General features: G+C 38.1%; 1 protein-coding gene across 5 annotated transcripts in view; it reads right to left on the bottom strand.

Annotated features, from left to right (window-relative positions):
- RIMS2 (regulating synaptic membrane exocytosis 2) overlaps nucleotides 1-24,362 on the bottom strand; it is a 457,774-nt gene that overhangs the window by 248,852 nt on the left and 184,560 nt on the right. For all 5 annotated transcript variants that reach the window (XM_014965521.1, XM_014965515.1, XM_014965517.1 and 2 more), the window contains one exon: nucleotides 19,393-20,318. In XM_014965521.1, coding sequence (XP_014821007.1) covers nucleotides 19,393-20,318 — 926 coding nt within the window. The remainder of the gene's footprint in view (nucleotides 1-19,392; nucleotides 20,319-24,362) is intronic.

Raw genomic sequence — 24,362 nt, 5'->3', positions numbered from 1 at the left:
ACTGCAGCTTGAAGAGATCACCCAGCTCATCCTCCCCCTCTCTCCAGCAGCAACCACTGCACCAAACAGTAACGGCTTCTGCAGCAGCAACAGCAAGCTCAGCATGCAAAATAATCAACTGGGCAATTTCACCAACCCTGATTATCCTGGGCTGCTGCCTACTTAGATTAGTCCTGAAACCCATCCAGGACATTATCTACACAGACAGCTGCAAAGTCCTACACGCTCACTTCTTCTGCCGCCTCTGCCAAAGATGCAGTAGCAAGCCCTCAACTGGAAAGGGCATAATTGTATTTATGCAAATTGTGATCATGACAGTAAGAGCAGCCACTCTATTGAGCTAATTATCAGTCACATACTAACATGTGGAAATGGCTGTTGAATTGGGGTTGGCAAATGCCCCTCTAGTTCAGAGCGCAGAAGGGGCTAGCACTTAGCTGTGTGGATATGCTCAAGTGTTAATTTTAGCCATTTGCATCTTGTTAATAATTCAAACCAATCCAGGTAGCAGAGTACATCAATCTCAGAAACACAGAACATTCTGTCCTTTTTAGCAAACCTGAAGTGCCTGGCGCCACATTTATTTTAATAGTCTCAATATGTTACTTCTACATGAAAAGGCCTTGCAGAACATGTGATGCCAAGTTTCATGAATAGCCACAGTGAACCTAAACTCTGATTTTTGCTTTGGTTCATTCCAAAGACATTAGGATAGAGAATACCTTTAGGAAGCATTTCAAGCCCAGCTCCTTCAGGTTGGTGTTACTTGGTGCATCGCAAAAATGCCTACAGCCACTCACACTTCCAGGATGGTACGTCGATTCAGCACAAACCCTCCCTGGCAACAGCCTGCAACACGCTCCCCTCTGACACCAAAAGCTTAGCATTCTCCCCACAAGAGCTAGTGAGGGACTTTTTTTCTGTTTCTCATACGGCCCCACCAGCGAGCAGGCTGGGGGTGCACAAGAAGTTGGGAGGGGACACAGCTGGGACAGCTGACCCCAACTGACCAAAGGGATATCCCATACCATACAACGTTGTGCTCAGCAATAAAAGGTTCGGGGGAAGAAAAAAGGTCTGAAAGAAGAAAAATTCTCCTGCAGCCCAGAGGAAAAATACTTTGTGTCTGTTTTCACTCTTTGACAAATGCATTCATCGATAAATGGATGATGAAATCTCTCTCTTTTATTTTCTTCTTTGACACTTGGCTTTCTGTTATCATAAATTTAATTCCTTTTTTTTCTTTTATATATTATCTGAACATGTTAAATTATTACAGCTTTTAAATTTGCATGTAGCAAAATATGATATTGAACTTCAACAAGTTACAAATTAAATAATTCTAAGTAAATTTATGATTTTCAATTATATATAGAATCTTAAATGAATAATTTATTGAATCTAATTTTAGAATCCATATTTTCTCCTCATATAATTTTAGCAATGCCTCCCCTCACTGATTCTAAGTTCACTAAGCATATTTTTCTATAAAAATTAAAGGTTAAATCATAGTATCACATAATACATTCTTTTATCACTGGAATGATAATGATAGACATAAGGATTAGTCTCTGATTTCTTGGATCCTCATTTTAAATGGCAGGAAAGTACTTAATCTAAATGCAGTTGGTTTTGAAATTTTCTTCCAATAAAACTTATCATTCTCATTTCCATATATCTTATCCTACATTATTTTTAAAATTTTAATATTTTCCTTTAAATAATATTAATCCTTTTACAGGTTTGCTAGACCACAACATCTAAATTACTATACTGAAAAAACCTGAAACAAATCAGCCAGTTCATACATAGCACACAACAAAGCATATTCTCAAGCAGAAATGTCATTCTTTAATTAAAAACAGTATTATTTTCTCTGCTTGTGCCTTCACATCTTTTAAATTCAAAACTCCTCATATTAAAAGGTAGAAAAGTCATCCAGCTAAACTTCAGAGCAGAGCAGTTAGGAGTTCTGTTTAGGGATTGAAATAAGAATATTTTATGGTTTCAGTTAGGTTGTGTCCTCATAATTATTAATGAAGATGCATCCAAAGTTAATAAGATGAAGTTTTGCCATTTGCAGCAACCTCAGGAGCCCAGATTACAGAGAGGTATGAATGTTGCTCCCCGCTTCTGTTCCCACGCAGTCTTAGGCACATACAGAAACTTATACTTTATGATTAATACCACTGACTTTACCAGGATGATTTAGAATGCATAAAATTAAGCCTCTAGATCTTTCAAGATGAAGGTTTAAAACATATGCCAGGCTAAATGAATGTCTGCAATCTAAATCCTTACCTTAAATGACAACAGAAATCATATATGGAAATTGAAAATTACGAGATATCATACATTCTCATCTCTCCTTCACACAAATGCTGGATGCTTTTCAAGAAATGACCTTTGATCAAACACAAGATGTTCTTCAGTCATACAAGTTATTGAGCTCAATAACAAATTAACACCATGACACTGAATGGATTGTGATAAATAGCAGGCCATATTAGATGTTGTAATGGTAATTATTCATCTTAAATTCGGTGAAGCTATAAAAATGGTTTGGAAAAAACAGCACAACTACTACACAAGTACTAAAGCAGAGCTTTTCTGCTCAATAAAGCATTGTCAGTTGACCAAGTTAGCCTCTAGACAGCAATACATTAGTTCTATTGCAATGGTACCTAAAAGCAGCAGTCAAGGATTAGGGCCCTCTTGAGTATGCCTCAGCCTGCAGTATGGAAATGCAGCTACTATTTTATGCTTATGTTTTTATCATAAATAGTTCGCAAGTACATGACCTGATGGGGCTGTCTAGTTCAGCAAAATCTGCTTTATTTTTACAGGGAATATAATAGTAAAAGCATTTGGTGGATTATTCTACATAATACCAAATTTAAACATCTAATAGTCAGGCCAGATCCCTGGCCTTGAAAAAGACCTACTGTGCAGTCCTAAGCCATCAAAGCAGCCTTAGCCATCTGATAAACTGGGCAGTGCGAGGAAGTTTTGGGGTAGCAGAGAAACGAAAATTGCAGGTACTTGGCATAAGCCTGTGGAATGAAAATATTTCAGCACGGCAGCAAGTCTAACCTAATAAAATATAAATTGGGGTGGCATAAGCGTATTTACCTTTCCAGCGAACACTAGGACATCACAAGCTGATTTGACACAGTATAATCACAGCTGTGCAGCTGTATCCACCCTGAGTCACACGGAGATAGATCCTATTCAGCCTGTCCCCCAAGAACAGCAAAGCTTTAGGTATCTGTTGTATATATAACTTCAGTTACATGTTAAATAAACAAACGCAAGTAAAGCGTTTGTTAGAGTAAATATCTACAAATGAATACAGATCCAAAGCCTGAAATGGAGGGGAAAATGCAAATCTATTAATTTATGTTGTACAATTGAATTTAATTCCCTTGCATCATTTACTATTAGACAATCCATTTCAAAATTATTTACAACCCCTCTTGACAAATATGATTAGAAAAGATTTGCCAACTGTACTAGCTGTTCTCATACAAGGATAAATCTTTAATGACTTCCACCCCTGCAGCAGCAGAATTTTCAAAAGGAAGTTGGAGAAAAAACATCCGGCAAGAAGGATCTAAAGAACAACCAATACTCAGAAAACTACACAGCAACAAAAAGAAGAGTGATGACATGTATTAACAAACTAAAAAGATACTGAAGTTTGTTTCACAGAATTCAGTACCTGAAGTTCTGCTTTGTGAGCTTGCTGATCCCTTTGCTATAATCTGATACAGACAAGAAGAATAGGAGAGAGAGTTTCTATGGCTTGTTATTGGCATAGAAATCACTTAATGATGCTGTTTAGTGCATCTGTAGCACAGGCCTTGACTGTAGGAATTTACTCAAGTAACAATATTTTTACAAGTCAAAATAAATTACGGTAATGAGCTTAAGTAAATTGCAGGAAGCACTAACTGAACAATATTTAACATATTATAGTTCTCCACAACCAACATAAGGAGTAGCTCAGTTTAAGCATGGGTCTGTGATGATCTGTTCCATAAGGAACAAAATATTAACACATAACTTTGGCTAAAAAAGGTGCTGTTTGAAAGCGTATCACACTGTTTTCCTTTAATACAATAAGAATTCAATAGAGAGCTCTCACTCAAATCTCTTTAATTATTTGGTATAACTGTTCAAAACTTTTTGTTCAGAGCATATTTCAACTTGTCAGAAAGGATCTACCATCAACTGTGCAGACAAAGGGAAAAGTGTTTTAACTTCTCTTGAAGCATTACGGGTGAATGAATCTCATTTTCCTCTGCACATTTCTTCCTTCCTCAGCCTTGGATTCTCCTTGAACAAGGGGCATTTTGAATATTGTAACAATTGCCAATATGAAAAAAACATATAGCAGGGGCTGGAATCAAGTAAAAGAAACACTTGTTCAAGACCACTAAGGAAACGGAATCTTGCAAGAGTGTACTTATTGCAGAAACCCTGGACCAGCTGCTTAGTTCAGATCTGCACAACTATAGTGACATTAATGAAGTTAAATATCTAGGTAAACAAAACCTTTATTTTGTTCTTAAGAACAGAACAGTTAGGAGAAAGAGGCACTAGGCTAAAGGTCTGTTCCAGTTAAGAAAAAAAAAATTAAGAAAAGGAGAACAAGTAAGTAAAATAGAGAACTAAAATAATGGATTTATGTACTTGTCAAGTATCACAGTAAGCTAATTTTAACAAAAAAATGTTCAGCTATATTCTCTAGATGTCAAATCTTTTTGGTATAGGTATTCAAATAATAATAAAAAACCCACACAGGCGAAAGAACAAGAAACACAGATTTAGTTGTAAGATCAAGTGCTCAGAAAACTGGGAAATGGCACAGTTAATCCTACCAATCCCAGTCGCATTCCCAGCTGCAGATTTCCACTGGCTAGCACTAGTCCTCCCCTCTCCTTCCTCTCCCAGCTCCCCTGCCCCAGTTTGCCCTCGCCAGAGTCAGCAGCCCCCTCTCCCTCCCACAGCCTCCTGCCCCATTCGTCTACTCCCAGGGACAGTTTCTCCATCTCCTGTCTCTGCCACAGAATTCTTCTCCCAGTTTAGTGGTTTTCCTCATGACATCACCATTAATCCGCTTTGTAAGTTACCTGGTTTTCCTTCCTGCAGTCAGCATGTCAAGAATACAAAATATATAGCCTTTCTTTTTCGCTCCTGTACTGCCTTGGCCCAGAGCGGTTATAATGAAAATCCTAGTAAGTACCCAGCAGAAATAATAATTCCTTAGGAAAGGTCACTCTATATTGTGGTTATACACAGAAGCTTCAACAAGTTCAGCAGAGTCATAGATACAAGCAAATAAATACTAACCATTCTCTCCTGTGCCCACGTGAACTGTGATTTTTGTTCAGAGGCTTAGAATGCAGCAAACTCCGTGTCAGTTTTCGTAGTGACATGAAATGCATCCCCCCCAGAACAAAGGTGATGCACCACTTCAAATTAGTGTCTTCAGTGCTTTAACATGGACAAAACAAGACAATTTCCTCCGGACTTACTCTTCAAAATGACTGAATTACTTTTTCCAAATTGTTATGTGTTGTTTTGTTTTAAAGTCAGCCTGCAGCGCAAACCCAGCAAGGAAAACTGCAGCACCAACAGCCAAGTCTCACTGAGAAAGAAACTATAGATAAAACAATCTCCAGGTAGGAAGTGTGAAGAAGTCTTAATGTAAGGCAGTGCTGAGACCTGGTTTTTCCAAACAGTCCAGGTGACATGCAACTGTTATCTATAATTGACAACTAAATTATATAATTACAATGTACTTTCATAGTACTTCTTACAGCACATTTTTCCATCTTCAATAAAAAAGCCAACTTCAGCTTCACCCAGCTCTGTAAAATGCTCAGTGATGTGTATCTGTGCAGAGTCACTGAAGGTCACTGCCTTCACAGGGTGATGGGATTTCACACTCACACTACACAAATGTAAATGGCTCAAAGAGGTAGGGCACTGTGTACAAGTCTCTTTCCAGATATTTAAAAAGAACAAAGCTGTTGACTAAGCACTCTGTGCTCTCATTGAATTTCACAAGGCACACTGAGACTTTAGCACTTCTGAAGAGGAAAGCTTTTATCTTCTACTCTGTGGCATCTTGTCTAGTCATCTGATCTTCTGTAAAGTGAATGCAAGGAAGGTGTTAATGTTAATGCTAGCAAATCAGAATGGTAATGTTTTACACCCACTTCTCAGTCACTTTGTACAGATAAAAAGGGAGTGGAGCTCAGAGAATGCTGAATGAGAATCATGTCAAGATGCCTACTATTTTTATTGCATTTTTCCTTTCTTGCAGAAAAGTATTAGAGAAAAAGGCATCAGCATTGAGCATATTATACATTTTTCTGGTACAAAGTTTGCCATAACCATGTATCTGTTAACCTATGGCAGTAACACAAAGTATTGCCACTTATAGATGCTTTTTCTCATCTTACACAGGTGCCTTAACAGACTCTTACTTGCTCAAGCTTACTGCTTAGAGAAGTCATCTCCTTCCAGAGGCCAGGGCTGAAAAGCCACTTATCTCACAGGGTATCTGTACAGCAGCAGCCAGTCTCTGTAGTAATGAGGCCACAGCCATGGCAGCTCAGCACAGACTCATCACCTTAATATTCACCCAGGATCTCAGCAGTCAGCACGCCCTGCAGCTCCAGCACTATCAGTACTTTAACTACCATCCTCAAAACCAGCTCTCATTTATCACGATGAGCTGCAGTCACACTTCAGACTGCAGTGCAACCCTACCTTTAGATAAAATATGTGGTTTCAATTTTCGGAAAACAGGAATTCCAAGAGACTCTCACCTACTCCATCACCTCTCAAGCCAATACATGCATCACCTTTTTGCCTTTTTGCCTATGATGTTGCCAGTATTGCTCAGAAGTCATACTACTATTTACTGCGTCGTGCAAATGTGGTCCATTAGGCGGCTGAGTCATCTAACAGCCTACTGTCCCTGGACATGGTTGTCTTATTCCTCCTCTCCATGCTGCTTCCAGCAGTATGACTGCACTCTTTGTGACAGATCTGGTAACCGTACAAAATACCACAGTAATTCTACAGCTTACTAAGGTGAAAGAAAGTGTTCAGTCGTCGAAACAGTTTAGATTTGTACCAGTGTACTGACCTAAACCAGCTCACTTAAAGTCAGTTAAATATTGGATTTAGTCCAGATCAGGGATCACTGGAGAGGATGAGGAATGGGACGTTCATCCAAGATGGCAATGAGCTGCTGGCTCACAGCACCTCTCCTTACTGACCCACGCTTCAAGACAAAACCTCTGTCAGCTCAGTCCTTAAAGTGAGACACTAGCACTTGGTGTCTTCTCATCTTTTAATGAGGACTTTGAATTGGTTCAGCCACTCTATTTGCCTTAGTTTCCATCATAATGATAATTTTATACTTTTACAATTAAATTCCTGGTTTAGATTGGATTTATCTTTTCTTGCAACTAACCTGCAGCTAGCCTTAGTTATACTGAATTCCACCTATGAAGATTTCAACTGTTGATCAGCTTTCACTTTTTTAAAAAATCATAGTGATTGATACCAGGCAATGAATTACATATGTCTGAAAACAAGGAACTTTCAGCCTTATAAATATATTTTCTACACTGAAGAGACAATAGCAGCCTTTTAAATTGTTCTCGGATGATTACTCTGAAGTTGAAACCTAATTCCAGTGGCTTTCATGAGTTGAAACCTTTCAAGAACAAATTCAATTCCTTTAACTCATCAATATGGTAGCTTTAAAAAGAATGCTTTTTGTTGTAACTCTCTTTTCTAAAGAGTATTAAAATTGCAGGATGAAAACGGAACAGGAAGATTTTCAAAGGAACTCAGCTTCTAGAAACTCTCAGTATGAATGGATTTTCAGAACTGAGCTTAAAAGAAATTTTAAATCAAAACTATAATATGCACAAGAAATATTAAAATTCTTAAAAATTATAAAATTTGATGAGAAATACTGAATGCAGTCACTTCTTAGATTGGGTACCATGTAGCATCTAGACACTGCGCAGTGCGTCGCAAGCCAAGCCTTTCCTATATATATAAAATAGCCTATAAGTATGCATAACAGTAAATAGTCACGGAGATTTGTGAAGCAAACTTTTATTTGATTCTTATTTAGATTATGTAACTAATGTCCATATATTTCAATTTTCCAAGTAAACAGATTGTATAACTATGGCTCCAAAAGATATTCATAATCTAATTTTTCAGAAAGGCTGAAAGTATAAACATTGAAACTATTTCTTACGGAAAGTTTCTCCAGAATACCATTCATCTGAGTACATTTCCATAAGAATTGCTATCTTCAGTGTGGGACACAGGTATTTTTTCATGTACATATTCATTCGGTTCATCTGTCTTTGCACATCTTGAGAGAATATCAACATAGGAAGTACTGCTGCATGACTACAGGCTATTAAACTCACTTTTCTACTGAAACAGATGAGACATAAACCAGACCCTGCATTACCACACACCCTTGTCTCACAATCTACATTTCCAGGCTCATAAATGCTACTCAAATTTTCCTTTACAAGTTACTTAATCAACAAGGAAAAATGAAGACATCAGATATGTGTCACTTCCCACAGCACATATGACAATTTAGCAAGTTAATTTTCCGTTAAATATTAACTGAATGAAACTGTTTTAAAAGTCTCTTCAAGTCTGAAAGCCTGTAAGTGCTGCAGCATGATCAATGAAATCATTGCCTAAACTACATGGCTTCAAAAAAGAGGGGAGGGAAAGAAGCAATGTAAGAGAAAAATTACAAATTCAGTAAAGGGAAAAAGCACCACTGAACAATGTCAAGATTTTGATGGGCTACACAAAGTGGGAGAAGGCTGCTGTGTAAGTAATGTCAATCTTGCCCTGAGGAACTCAGTCAAATTTTTATATGCTCTCTCTTCATTTTTCCCTCTCTCTTTTATCCTGTAATGATTCATTTAACATGTGACAATGCCCAATCATAACCACCTAGTAGTTAGGAACAAAGAGTGCAGACTTGCTTTGTCCTCAACACATCTGGATGTTCAAGATGTAAATATTTTAACAGTAGAACATGATACATTTTATAGAATTATTTTCAGAAATAAATTATAAACTATAATTTTCAAATGCTTTCATATTTCAAATCCATGTAGAGAACTTTACAACTAAAAAAGTAATGATTTATAGCCAAGAAAAAACAATGCTGGTAAACATTACTCTTATTTTTGTTTTCTCTATGCAATAGCCTTTAGCCTTTCAGTGACCAATGGGGTTAATTCAATAGAAAAGTTGAAAATGTTAGCATATATGTCAGCATAAAACTTCACTCTCAGGGGAGATGTAGGTACTTTGCATCCCAAGACAAAACAAATTTCTCAATGCAACTTTACAACAGAACACTGAGCACCAATTTGATAGACTGCAATGACCTAGTTCTCTTCAATCAGTTTTATTTAATATTTTCTCAATTATCGGAAACGTCATTATCATCAAGTTTTTTCTATGTTGCCCCTAGGATTAGGATTTTCATAGCAAAACAGTGGACCACTTGGGGAGAAATGTATTAATGATCCTTTGAAATTAATGAAAGACATCAAAAACTTCAAAACACATTTACAGGGGTTTAAATATATTTTCAAGACAAATTCCTGATTTTCAAAGGCACTGATCATTTGGCAGGTTGATTTTCACTGGGGCAGTGGGGAAATGCAGAGATTCATCCTTTTGAAAAAGCTTGGTCACCCTCTCGGGGCTCTGACTGAGAAGTGAAGTGGGGACGGATTTCTGTAGGACCGTATCAGTGATGGTTCCTGCCCTGAGCTGCCCAGCTCACCTCTCACACTTGCACTATTGCCTTCATCACAGGTCCAGCTCCAATGCTCTATCACAGCCCCTCAACAGCTGTAGTTGAAATTACAGCCAGACCCACTAAAGTACACAGAAACTGGTGTCACTTTACCTAGATTATTAATACCAAATATTTCTGGTGCCTAAATTGTGAATTGCAGTGCCTGAGGCTTGGATGGGGAGAGAACTGCAAAAAGATGGAAAAGGATATGCTTCCCTCTAGCAAGCATATGCTTCCAGTTCTCTTTAACATTCTTCAGTTTAATCTCAAGCATCTTCTGTGACTAACTTCAGGTCTTGGACGGCACATCTGGGGAAGCTTCAGGCAACAGGGTTAAAGGACAGAGCATCCTGGGAACCCAGTTTCCAGGTGAATGACATAGATACAGCCCATCCTGCTTATTCCCTCTCCACTTCTGTTTTTCTATTTCTTCCCTTCTTGTTATCATATTCTTAATGAAATGCACATAAATGTAACAGTAGAACAAGAAATTTGCTTACATTTTTAAAGAAATGTAAAAAACATTAAAAAGCATACTATATTATTGATAAGATACTCTCAAGTAAATATTTTTCTTTAATTAATTGTAAATTTATTTGACAAAGGCCCTTTTAGTTGCTGATAGTTAACTGGGGAAGTAGGAAAATTACATGAAAAATCTCTTTAAATATGACCTAGAAAAGCCCTAACATAATTTAAAACGACACTGAGCCTTACTCCAGTCACTAGATATGTAACAGATAGGTTTAAGTGTTTTGTTTTACTGGAAGTATAATGATTTCATCAAAGTACAAAGACAATCATGCTCTGTATATTCTGGAGACTTTGCATGTCATTTTATTGCTGTTACTATTTCTGCTTGCTGGGATTTCTCTGTGAAAAGACTACAAACATTTAGTTAAACAGTCTGAAAACTTGAGAGAAAAATTCCATTATGGCTTTTTATTCTACCATGGCATCCTAAAGAACTGAAACACTTTACACTGCAGGTCTTCATTTTGGCTCACCTTTGCCAAATCTTTAATAGCCTTTGCTATCTTTAATAGCACTTATTTCTGATGCAAGACTTGGACAAGATGTCTCAAGTTTCTAACTTAGTTAAACTGAAATTTTAGTTAGAAATAAGGTGACCAGGTTGGATAAGATAAGAACTACCTCCATAGAAAGCCTTCCATTTCTTATGACCGACCCCTTTCCAGTCATGTTTGGACACTAATTTCTTTCATTGCTATTTACAGTAAAAGGCCAATGAATGTTCACTGAATTTATTCCACACATATTCCAGGTGCACAGATGTGAAAGGATAACAGAAAATTAAACTACAACACAAGTGTCTTTTGTTATCTTTTTAAATCTGAAAAAGATTAAAAAGTGCTCAGATAAAGCTGCAATGCTTTTTAATGATACTTTTAATAATAATCACCCAGATAATTCAATGCCTTACAGCTTCAATTGAAAAAGAAAAAAAAAAAAGTTTAGCTTCAAACCAGACATTTTTGACAATTTCTGGGGCAAAATCCATCTTGTAGTTCATGTTAAAAATATAAAATTAAACTGAAGATAAATTTAAATTATAAAAATTTCCCCCTAGGTTAAAAATATTAAATATCATATTGTCCTATTAGTAATCAACTTAATCTCACCTGGTGCTATAAGTACAACTAATGCACTAAAATATTTTAATAATAACTCATAGTTCTTCCATTATGTATTATCAGAGAGAATTAATCTGGTGCCTGCGTAACAGTTCTGCTATAGGTGTAGTTCTAGTAAAGTCCCACAGTAAAAGGAAACATGAATAAAAGAACTGCAGTCTTAATGGTTTGTGTATATTTGCATATAGAAGATTCAGGCTGTAATTTAGTCAAGTTTTTAATCAATAAAAATTGAGCATTAGTTTTTTTGTTGGAATCAAAGCTTTATGAAATTATTCATGTTCACTTATGAGAAAATACTCTTTCTTATCTATCATATGAAAATATTTCTTCTTCCATACTTCAGAAAATCCCTCTCTATCCTCAGACTTTCATAAGGCATAATCAGTTACACATTATCTTTTCAGCATGCACTATAATATCTAAGAAGACATTCAATATCATTTTATCAAGAAGCTTTGAATGTTAATATTTACCATCTTTTTTGCCTAATTAGTGTTACCCCACAAAAGTTTCCTGGCTTGATGCAGTGTACACCTGCATGAATGCTTCTGCCAGCAGAGCGAAAGAAGCGTTATAAGGATGCAAATGTTTAGCCAAGAGTTGGGAAAAGGCAGGACTCTTTCTGTGAGGAATATTATTGGCTTATGCTAGGTTTAAGTGACTGCAAATTTAAAGTATTATACAGTAGACTTCTTTGAAAAGCTGCAGAAGATCACATCCCTTCCCTTTATCTTCTAAGTAACATACAACTGTCTAGGTAGCAGAAGGTTTGGCAAAAATTTTGAAAAAGCATTCTACTAGAATCTATTAGAAATCTCTGCAACTTTAAACATTCTAGTTCTGTTATCATCTGTATATCTATGAAAAATATTTTTGTAGGAAAACTCTATCGTAGCCAATGCTAATATTTTAAAGTAGTCAGACACTTCTCATTCACTGTTGTAAGAAGTACTTTAAAAGCAGTAATTTTTTTTATTGCTTAAACACAAGTAAGAAGAAAAGTGCAATATTTCTTATCTTTACACTTAAAATAGAGGCAGTTCCTAGGAGAAAGCTGAAGAAAAGAAAGAGAAAAAAGAATTCTGAATTTCCAGTCAAACTCTTTATACTTTGAAGCCACATCTTCTTTACGTAAGATGTAGAGGCCTTTATGGAAAAGGAGGATTTCTTTATAAATGCAAAACACATTCTTTTACACTGAAATATTAAGTGAAATAATAAGAAATTTTGTAACTCCTATTTTGGCTTTTAATAGAACATGTCAAACAGTTCAGTACTTTAAATAATCAATTATTCTCCTTATGAGTATTCAAAATTTCATACTTTGGATTCTAAGGCTTCTCCATACTGAAACTGTGGAATTTCAAAGCCTCTTGTTTTCAAGACAAGTGCTGCAGCTCAGTCCTGAAATTTTGCCTTCTAGTATAATTTGTTCCAGTGAAGTCAGACTTTCAGGAACTTGCTAACCTGAATGAAGCAAATTTTAGGAACAATGACCTCATTCTGATCTAATTTAGCTCAGTGTAACTTTGAAACCAAACTTGTGGAAGATGTATGAAACTGGCACAAGTAGGACTGAAATCAGGTCCCTTATCTCTTAGAATTTAAAAGTGAGAGCACTGTGACAGTATCCCACTTCCTTGGCATCTCTGCTCTCATAAGACATGCACTGTTCTTGCAGTAGCACTCACAAAGTGTGCTTTCTGCTCCCCACACCATGAGCTACCATACATTTTTAACTTGTGACAAGAGCGTATTGTTTTCAAACAGACTTCATTCTCTGTCAAAAACTAAAGTGTCTCTCTACCAGATTGGTTTCAGTAGTGCAATAAGCAAGTAGGTCCTGCAAGGTGTTCCAAACCTGAGGACCTTATAAACTTCTATAATGAAAAAATGGGGTTATTCATATGTTTGTAAATGACCATAATATAACCAAGGCAAGGTTATATATCTATGTTTTCAATGTACTTAGTGACTAAGAACTGTGTATTAACACCTTGTATTAACACCTTGTCCTGCATACACACATTTCTGCTCACTCACTTTCAATCATCAACACAGGGATATTCAAACATATAAGACCATAGAATCACAGAATGGTTTGGGTTGGAAGGGACCTTAAAGAGCATCTAGTTCCAACCCTCTGCCATGGCCAGGGACACCTCCCACTAGAGCAGGTTGCTCAAAGCCCCATCCAGCTTGGTCACTGGCCTATCTATCCATGTTATGCATACAAGTTTCTGTGATAATAAAAATGGGCATCCACCTAGCTACCGTGTTTTAATAAAAGAACAGTAAAAGCAAACACTAAACTTAAGAACTGCACCTCTGACAAAGCACAGACACATTTGCCTTTCTCACCACAGATTCCACCCACATCAGATGTCAGTCACCGTCTGTGCAAGCAGATCTCTCTCACAGGGTGCTCTGGAAGGTGGCTGGGATCATGGTATCTGCGTATGCCTGAACTGTTTACCACCACTGGAAAATCTACTATGTCCTACTTTAGATTTAGAGCAAATTAGAGGAGTATTTAGAGCTATCACATGCCTAGATTTCCTTGAATGAATTATCTTTTTTCCATTTAGAGATCGTCTCTTGCTGGAACTGTGGGGGTTTGAGAGATTTGTAAAGAATTGTAGACATTCGGGACCCCCAAATGTTTGGGGCAGGAACAGAAGGAACCCCTGCTTGAGCCCAAGTCACCGCTCCGTTGCCGATGTCCTGAGTGGGTGTACAACAGCCCCAGAGAGCACTGCCTTTCCTGAGTGTGGCTGTGGCAAGTGTCTTCAGACTGGTACTTTGGTGGACTGCAAGTGTGACAGTATTGCCACAAGGAATGTATGGGCAGTGCTTTCCTTTGATTTTTCTAACTCTACCTGGAAAGCCTGCAGGCACACAGAACAAGCCTGTAGCACTCTACTTCACATCTCCTTCATGCTGGCTGACAAATCATGGGGGTCCTTTCAAACCTGCCCTAAGGCCTATTCCTTACCATTGCACTGACAAACATCTAACTGAAAACGCAAATAAGAAATACTTTAATATTCCCTCACAATAGAAGATGCTTAAACTGGATAAGCAATAGTGACAGCTTAGCCTAACTTGCTTATCATGTAAAACAGCTTCACCTGGAGCTTTATAGGTGACATGGTTCAATGTTTACTACAATTAACACCACAATTGTTCTTACTTTATAAACCCTTTTTCTCTGAGCCTTGAAACTGAGCCAACTGAGATGGTTTTAAGAAAGAATTGGTGAACTGAACAATCTAGAAGATTTAAAAATAATTATGATCTTTACTGATTGAGGATCCATTTTACTGCCATTTAAAACTTACAAGTTCATAAAAGTACTGGCATTTCAAGAATTGTTTTCTCTAACATTGTAAACAACTTTGTTCTTTCACTATTAGGGAAAATAGAAATATACCTAATATTTTGGTCCAAAACATGTGGTCAACTTTTTTTTTCCCCTCTGCAAAATGTATTTCCTAACACAGATGGGGAATCCTGCTGTGGGAATACAGCCTTGGACTGCCCGCTACCCTCATCTCCAGGACCGGCACAAATGTTGCAAAAGCAGACATTGTCTTTGCAGCTTCAGAAGTGTGGTATTCACAGCAAGAGTAAAGGTCTCTTAGATAACTTGGGAAAAATCTTGGGAGCTCCAGAAAATGTTGGATAGCACAGTAAGCAGGAATTGTTCATCCTATGCACAGAAAAAGGCAGAGACCATCTGGTAAATGAGTAGTCAGTTATACCACTAAGGACAGTTTTAACGTGTATGAAGACTTGCAGAAAATTCAATCTGCAAAATATGTCTAATTCTGGCACAAGCCAGGTTTCAAGTAAACAGGTGTATAATCTCAGTTATGCCCATTTAACACAGTTGTCACGCATTGTTTCCTCACCTTTTAAAGAGTGAATTGGTCTGTCACACCACTGGCTCCTCACCATCGTCCTGCACTTCTCACCTCCCCAAACCCCCTCTCAGAACTTCAGGTCAGGGCTGCCAGGCCCTCTCTCCTTGCTCAGGGAGCCCCAGTTCCTCTTTGCCAAAGCTCCCATGCCCAGCTCAGCCCTCCAGTCCTCTCTGAACACTCTTTTCCCCATCTTTCCCAAACAGCTGCTTCAGCTTCTCAGCCAATCTTAGAATCCTCTAACCTACTGCTCAGGAAGCTCCAGTTCTTCCCTTCCCAGTTATCTATATTAAAATTGTTTTCTTCACTTTAGTACCCAAACTACAGGTCACAGGCAGTGATCCACAAGTTTGGCTCTCCTCCCTTCTTCTTTAGCCTCAGTTTTCACCTCAATCCACTGGTTTCCAGCCACCCAATGACATTTTGTTTTGCAGTTCCTAAACCTCCTCCCTTTGTCTGCTCATCCGCCTGAAGACTTCCGATTCCCATCCAGTATGCCAGTCCTCAGCCTAGTTTATGACCTAAATTTCCCAGTCCAAATATAGTTGCATTACAAAAACCATGAAGGATCTTAAGAATCTAGCTCTTCTCTTCTGCAGTTGAATCTCCATCTACAACGGTTCTTCACTATGCCTGTGTTTCACATGGGTGTCTACTGGGTGCGCCTGAGTGTTGTCTGGGTGATCATCAGCTTTCTCTGCTCACAGTATCCCTGTCCCCCCATAGGAAGGAGGCAGGAGCATTCCAAGGCAGTGGTTTCTCTGGCCATTACCAGAAACATGCAGAAAAATAATTTTGCCTTGTTCCCTCCCTGAAAACAATCAGATTACGTTTTTACAAATCAAGGAAAAAATACCTTAAAGCAGACTAAATAAGATCAGACCCAAATACTCTAAGTCACAGGCATTCAGTAATAATGGATACTCTTCCCAGAGCTCTTAATCCAGCAGCTGGTCCATGTGTCTGTTGGAATTGTAAAATGAAAGGGCTCTCTTCATTCTGTATGCATCTATATGTTCCAACCATATACACGTATCAATCCTTTTCATTTTGGAGGGAGATTAGCTTTAAAAGGCAAACTTTTGGCCCTTTTAAGAGCATATGACTATAGTTTTTCCTACATGTTCAGATAATTCACGATTTTCAGACTAGTTTCTTAAAACCAATGTCAGCAGCTTGTACAGTCTCAGATTCAGTGAACAGCTGCTCCTGCAGCTCAGGCCCAGGCTGCTCCTCACAGCTGAGCAGTTGTTAATATTTATTTGCAGAATCTGTGAAAAGATACGGGTTCTCCATAGAGAACGAAATGGAGAACAAACTATTCCCCTCTTAGGAGAACTCATTATTACTGCATCCAAATTCTCACTCTAATATTTCCACCCTTCATCCCTCCAAGGCCAAATTTAGCATTGTATCTTTGGCCAAACAGACTTTGTATGTGGCTTAAAAGGACAGCTGAAAAATCATCAGGTCTGAGGAGTTTCTGAAAGGTAGAAAGTGAGTAATTTGAGGGAAGAATAAATTTTTGTAGGAGGTGTTTAAAGTAATTAATTGTATTTTATCAATTAATTGTATTGACAAATGCATTTTATCAATTAATCAATCTGGTTCAAGGTGTCCCTACCCATGACAGGGGGGGTGGAACTAGCTGGTCCCTTCTAATTCTAATCGTACCACAATTCTGTGAATTAAGGAAATAATGTATTACAATGCAAGGAAGATTGATGGGGATCTATGTGCTAGATTCCTTTTGGTGGTACTCATGAAGAAATCCCTTGGTTATAGGGACTCTGAGTGCATGCTGGTTTACACGCTAAGAGAGATTAATGAAAATAAAAAGAATTTGTGGATCTACTTATAGCAGCTTTGAAGGCTTGATCCAGATGGTGAGACCCCCTCTCCCTCTTCATCCTAGCAGATCTCTTCTCTCCTCCCCCATGCGTAGCAGAAGCCAAAAATTCCCAAATCCACTCAAACAAATACTTTTCTGGAGCTTCTGCTCCAGAGGTTAAAGAGGGGGGGAGAAGTGTGAAAGGAGCTGGGGATATCATTCAATAATGTGATCAGGGTTGCTGAGGCTGGCACCAGCTGGCTCTGGGTCCAGGTGTTACTGCTGGGATGGCTGCCTGTTCCATGCATGGTCACTGCTTCCCAGCCCATTCCCATGGGCAGAAACACGACCTTCCAGCTCAGGCTGGAAGCGGGCACGTTCAGCAGCAATCAGACCTCTTCCCAAGTTCAAGCATTTTCTCTCTTCCTCTATGAAAAACTAAGGCTGTTCTCCACACTGGTTCCAGCCACAAGCCATGCTGACACAGTTACACTCTATGTCATGAAACCTGCTTACAGTAATTCAGTCAAGCTTAACAAAGCATAAACCAGCAGTTTTTTTCCTGCAAAATTTAGCAAGTTTTTTCATTCGTTTATGAAATACATGCTCGATTTACCTTCATTCACTACCTCAGAAATCCACACAGACATGAAATTATCGCTATTATTAAATATTGTTATCAATAATAGTATTTCGACAGTTAAAAACAAAATAATTTAAGTGAAAGCTACAATTTGTCAGATTATTATGATGACAGAGAATCTATTATTGTTTATATAGTATGATTTAAATGTTTTGTATGTTATGTGTAAAAAAAAAAAATATTGTTTGCATATTATTCTGTATACCATCTTTCCTACGCTGAATTTCATTAAATAAACACTGTGTTGCTACTTCCCATATATTGATTGAGTCTATTTTACTCAAGGTTGCTCCTAAGAACAAAATCATGAACACCCTGAAGTTTTTCTACTCATCAGGAAGACTAAGGGGATCAAGGTTTCATCACGGTTGTTTCCTGTAAGGGCATGTCTACTTTCACCTGGGTAAAATTTCCTTCCACTGTCTTGCTCCTTCTTTATTAGATCATGGTTGCTGGTATTGACAGATGAAAACTCAGTTATTTCACTAACTTTAATTCATTACTTGCTTCAGAACCAATTTGATAGCAATATTAATAACAAATAGTAGCAAATTTTCTAATCCCAATCCACAACAGCAGACGATCATCATGAAAATTAGTAAAGGTGCACTAGCATAACAATAACTGGGAAAAGTTATAACTATTGTACTTTAGACCAACAACACACATGAAAGTAAGCAAGCTAATATTACTAATTTGATTTAGTTTAAACTGATGGTCCCCAGTGCTTTCATATTTAAGTTATAGGTTACCTTTGGGATAGGTTGGGAATCATTTCAATTAATCTTAGCTTTTTTTTCTGACAGTGGAGTATCTCCAACATCATGAATCCTAAAAAAGCACTAAAACCGAAAAGCGCCACAACCCCACAGCAAAAAGAAACCTCCATTGGTATAAACCACATCAATAATTTAAAACTTGAATGGGTTAACTTAATACACACAACTTTTTTCACAGATCATATGCTCTTTAACCTACAGCAGCCAGCATGAAACTGGGATAAGCTCTGTACCATGTGCTCCAGTTAATTCAACAGAAATGCGGTCACGCGCCCACCCTTGATCCAGATCAAAGATGTACAAGTGATCCAGGAGTACATGAATCTGTATTAATGGACATGAAGCCAGGGCCTTATATGACAGCCCAGCTTCAGGTACTTTGCAGATTTAATTAATAGGTTTTTCATTAGGCATATTTTTTCCTTTAACACATCCAAACACTTCTAGTAGCTGCAATGTTGTTTTCCACGTAAATCATCAAATTTAGATTTAAGTAAATGAAACACAAAATCAGAAAAAAAACAATTGCCATCACAACAAACTTGAGTCACCTGTGAAGGGCTATAAATATGTTGTTACAATTAATGTAATAGGTAAAATAAACATACACTGGAAGGGAAATTAAACCACATCTACATATTGAAACAGTCAAAAAATTAGAAATCTTACCTTTTTCACTAACACTTTCACTTTCAATCTCTACATCATCACAACTTGTATACTCTGGAGTGGACGCCAATTCTTCTTCTGAACTACTTAATGAAACCTGGCGCATTTTACCTCCCTTTTTCGTTTTATGGGGCTTTGGTGGTGGAGGTCTGACAGATTCAGACTGGTCTGAGCTGAGCGAATCATTCCGTAACATGGTCTCCATCTTTTCACGTTTTGTTTTCCGTACAGCAGAATTGGGATCCAAATGGTGTTGTTTCCTTAATGAATCAGAGCGCCTCATGTCTGGTCTTTCCAGAGGAATTGGACTCCTCCTAGGTGTAGGAGGACTATGATTTGTGGTCCTCTGGCGATTGGGACTTGGTCCCTGAGCCTCTCGAGTTCTTTCCATAGAGTATGAGCGCTGATTTTCCATGGCAGCCCTACGCTCAGACACTGATCTTTGTCTTGATGGTCGTTCCATCCTCAGCATAGACATCCGAGAATCTTCCAACTCAGTATTTGCCAATGAGACATCACTATGTCTCCGTTCATGACGTGCCCGGGACACTTCAGCATGGATACGCATTTGTTCCTCATACGGTTGCGGCTTGACTGGATAACGAGCCAAATTTGGATCGCTTCGGTACCGTGCCTGGTATTCCTCTTCCCTCCGCTGCCTTTCATATTCTTCCCTGTTTTGTACATCTTCCTCTTCTACCGGATACTCCTTGGAACGCCTGCGACTCCTTCTGTTGGAATCTCTATAATCACCCAGTTCAGGCTCTTCATATAACTGAGGCCCACGCTGCGACCGCCTATCGGAATAATCTGATGGTGACCTGGGCATCGCACTGTCTGATGTAGCATACTGTGAGTATTCGTCTCTCTCGTCCCTTTGGTCGTATCTTCTGTTCTGTTCTCTTGATATTGATGGGCTTCTTTTCCTAATTAATCATGACAAGAAAGAAGAAAGAGAATTCTGTAAATATTTCTCGTAGCACAAATATACAATTAACGGTAATTAAATGATAGAATAATCAGCTGATGGAAAAAAAAAATTAATCTGTTCATTGCATTTCTTCGTAAATGTGCTTGCACATTTTCTGTACTAAATTAAAGAAATAACATTGTGCTACAAATCTACTTATGGTGCACAGTTTAAATCAAAAACAGCTTTAAAGGAAAAACACTAATACAACATTATAAAATACAGAATACAAATACTTACACTACTTTGTAGTCATAACTATAAGTACCAAAAGTTTATAATCCTTTGTAATCATTTTATAGCAATACAATTTGACCATATACTTGTATTTCATAGGGTTTTATAATCACCATAGAAATTAAAGGTAGATGAATCATTCAGTTAGTTTGATCTTTTAGCAGCCTTTATTGCTTAAAAATCATACATTTCAGTTCCCACAAAACTATAGTGTGAGCCAAGGGCAGAAAACAGGACAAAGATCCAATGGCAGCAGTTGTCTAAATCAGATGAACTCAGAAGACAAAACAATTTTTGTGTTGCATAAGAATGGAAAGAGCTTCAAAGTCCTGCCTGTCTACCTTGAAAAAAAAATATCTTTCCCATCCTTATAGGGATGGAAATAGTGTTAGTCCAAGCATTTGAGCAAAACACACCAGCCAGGTACAGAATGGAGTTCTTGTACCACATTAAGCACTGACTGTTTGTCATAGACTACATCTAGCCATAGACAACTTCTGAGGCTTCAGAGGAAGGTGGAAAAAAAATTATCAACAGATATTCCTTCCTGACACGAGTCACTGAAGCATGTGATTTTATTATACGTAATATTTTATTAGAGGGTGTGTCTGGAATATATTATGAATGTTATATGTTCTGTTTGTTTGATACAACATTATTTGCTACTTGATTAGAAGGGATCAATTAAATAGGGAGTAGTGATTCATAGAGAAAAACCAAACTGGAGCTTCAGATCCTGCCTTTATCAATCCTAACAGGGTAACAAGCATTTAAAATGCTACTTCCAGACACGTCCAGATTTGTACTTAGTTTTTCACCCCAGATGGATATGAAGGAGTTACCTGCAGGAAATTGGAGCAAAGATACCAGATGTGGTTAAAGAGACTGAGAGATGGGCCTTCACTGGGGTAAGAGGGATCAGCTCAAGCTTTAAGTAATGAAAATATGCATGTGAACCTATTTGTGTTATCAGCCCCTTCCTTTTATATTTAGTTCAATCTTTATAATTAAGATCCCTTTGTAAATGTTTTCTACCCTTATAAATGGTCACTGATCCTGAAGGACAGCCTTGCAAGCAGCAACCAGGAGATCCTGCCTAGTGTAAGGAAAGACAGGAAAAAGGAGAGCAAAGACGCAGCCAGCCCTGTTGTTGCCACAGTCGTCCTGGAAGGGATAAGGGAACAAAAGGCTTCAACTTAATGAAGGGGAGAAGGCTCTCCTTGGTTCCCAGGAAAGTAGAAAGGGCTCTGCCTTGCTACTAAGAAAGAAAATGCTCTTCTCACAGCCAGAAAGGAAATGTGGTCTCTTCTCAGCATGGGGAAACCACAACCATCTGAGCAGACTGTGGGCAGAGGGGTGACTGGCAAACTGGCATCCTGCCTTAGGTACCATACAGGATCATTAAACTGTGCTTGAAAGATTTGGACCCAGTCTTGCCTTGTAAATATTAAAGTACTTTAGCCTTACAATGGCATCTGCGAATGAGGAAACTAATTCAATCTTGCAAAAATGCAACTCTTCCTGTGAAGCCTGACAAGTAATATAAGCATCACTTGGATGCCTATTTGCTTATGGTGAAGCTAAGATGTCCTGTCTGTCTCACTAAAGCGTAATGTTAGTACCAGCACAAATCATAACCTCTGTAAGTTCAACAAAAACTTTATGGATTCTGCTTCTGGGGACTCAAGTTGAATCACTCTAATATGACACGAACAGAGTTTCCTAAGTCTGAAGCCAGAATAGCCAGTGGGAACAGACAATTAGGACAACGGAACTACCAGAACCCAGGCACTCTGCAAAGACACATATGTTTTCATTAAGACAAGATAATTATTTTTCATTTAAATACTTCAGCGGATGAAAAATATGCCACATCCTAAAATAAGTTGTTCCAGTAGCAAATTACGTACATCGCTGAAAATTTCTGCCATGCCTACAATAAAACCATGTCTAATTTCCCCAATACAGGCAAAATCTTTCTCCCTACGCCAATCCAATTGGAATAAATGGCATTCAACAGATTGGCATTCATCCATGGGGATGGGGCTTCATTGCAAGACTGAGTCAAATATATGTGCGCATGGAATGTATACATACTCTATTGTTAATATACTGTGTATAATCAGTCTACAAAAGGGTCTTATTAGAAGTTGAAGAGGGCTTATAAGTAGCCTTAAAGGGTCTTATAGGAAAGATGAAGACAGACATTTTAGGAGAGGCTGTTGTAACAGGACAAGGGGTAGTGGTTTTAAACTAAAAAGTGGTAGCTTTAAGTTAGATATAAGGAAGAATTTCTTTACAATGAGGGTGGTGAAACACTGAAACAGATGGAACAGAAACCATCTACCACCAGAGAGGTGGTAGATGCCCCATCCATGAAAACATTCAAGCTCAGGTTGGACAGGGCTCTGAGCAACCTGATCTAGTTGAAGATGTCCCTGCTCACTGCAGGGGAGGTTGGGCTAGGTGACCTTTAAAGGTCGCTTCCAATCCAAACCATTCTGTGATTATATGAATCTATGATTCTATATTACATATGGATAAAGTTGTATTCACAGCCACAGCATTTTGCATAGATTTGATCCTGCAATACATCAAAATGCTCTAGTGTGTATGGTTTACTCCATCACGAAGTGTGTAACACATGAAGCCATACAGAATCTAGTTCGATAGTTTTCACACACGGCTCGGAGCAAAGTATACACATTCTACAGGATTAAACATCTGCACATGTGTATCTATAGTAATATAAACAGAATTCTAAGAATTGTTTTTGCTATATATAGACACAGACAAATAGATGTGTGTGTGTGTGTGTATATATGTATATACATATGACTCCATGTCACAGTGTCCTCATTTGGGTGCAAAGAATAGTGGACAAATCTATTCTGGAAACATCGCTGCTACAAAGTCATGGGGGGGAGAGGCTGAGGGGATAAAAAAGATGGAATTTCTACATGAGTAAAAACACTTATTGTAGACTTTTAGCTGAGGCAAATATACTTCTATCAGGAAATCACATCATCTGAGGAACTGGCACAAGATCTACTAAAAACCCACCCTTTTTTCTAGCATGAACTATGTTAATGAGAGGAGCATTATATTTTTATACCTCTTACACAAACACTTCTAACCTTGTCTGTTATATTTACCATAAGCAGTCACTGCCCTTCCTCCATTTGGTTGATAACACATAAATATAAGAACACCATCTATGGCTGACAGTAGTGTAAAGATCAGATGGGTCCTTAATCTATTCCAAGCTTCCACGAAGGCAAAAACTTTTCACAGGTGCCCTGCATGCGGCAAGTTCTAGATCATGCAAGAAAAAGGACCTTTCTGAAATGCAGCCTTTTCCTTCAGAGAAAGCAGCCTAATAGATAGAAGTAACTAATTTAATTCCTGGCCTATGTTGATTGGCACTATCAAACTCCCTTTCTAATTAATTTCATCCCTGCTGAAGGGATCTAACTTCCCAACCAGGATCAAATGCCAGAAGTTGTAATCCCATCCATCAGAAATAAATTAACTGTACCTGTACACCTGATCAGCCAGAAACTGCTGGCAGGAGAGGGCTCATCCTGCCCAGCAATCACCACGCCACTTAGCACTCAAGCCCAGCATTCTCTTTACTGGTTGTCACTAAACAATTAGCCCCTCTTTACTGTAAGTCTTTTTTTTTTTCTTTTTTTTCATTTTAAAAATACCTGCTATAAACACAGTTGTTCAATGTGTGCTATACATTTTAAACCAGCGTTAT

Source organism: Calidris pugnax, unplaced genomic scaffold (genome assembly GCF_001431845.1).
Source record: "Calidris pugnax isolate Ruff unplaced genomic scaffold, ASM143184v1 scaffold41, whole genome shotgun sequence".
Classification (NCBI taxonomy): Eukaryota; Metazoa; Chordata; class Aves; order Charadriiformes; family Scolopacidae; genus Calidris; species Calidris pugnax.
Note: the sequence above shows the minus strand (reverse complement) of the source record. Positions and strands in the feature narration are given on the sequence as shown.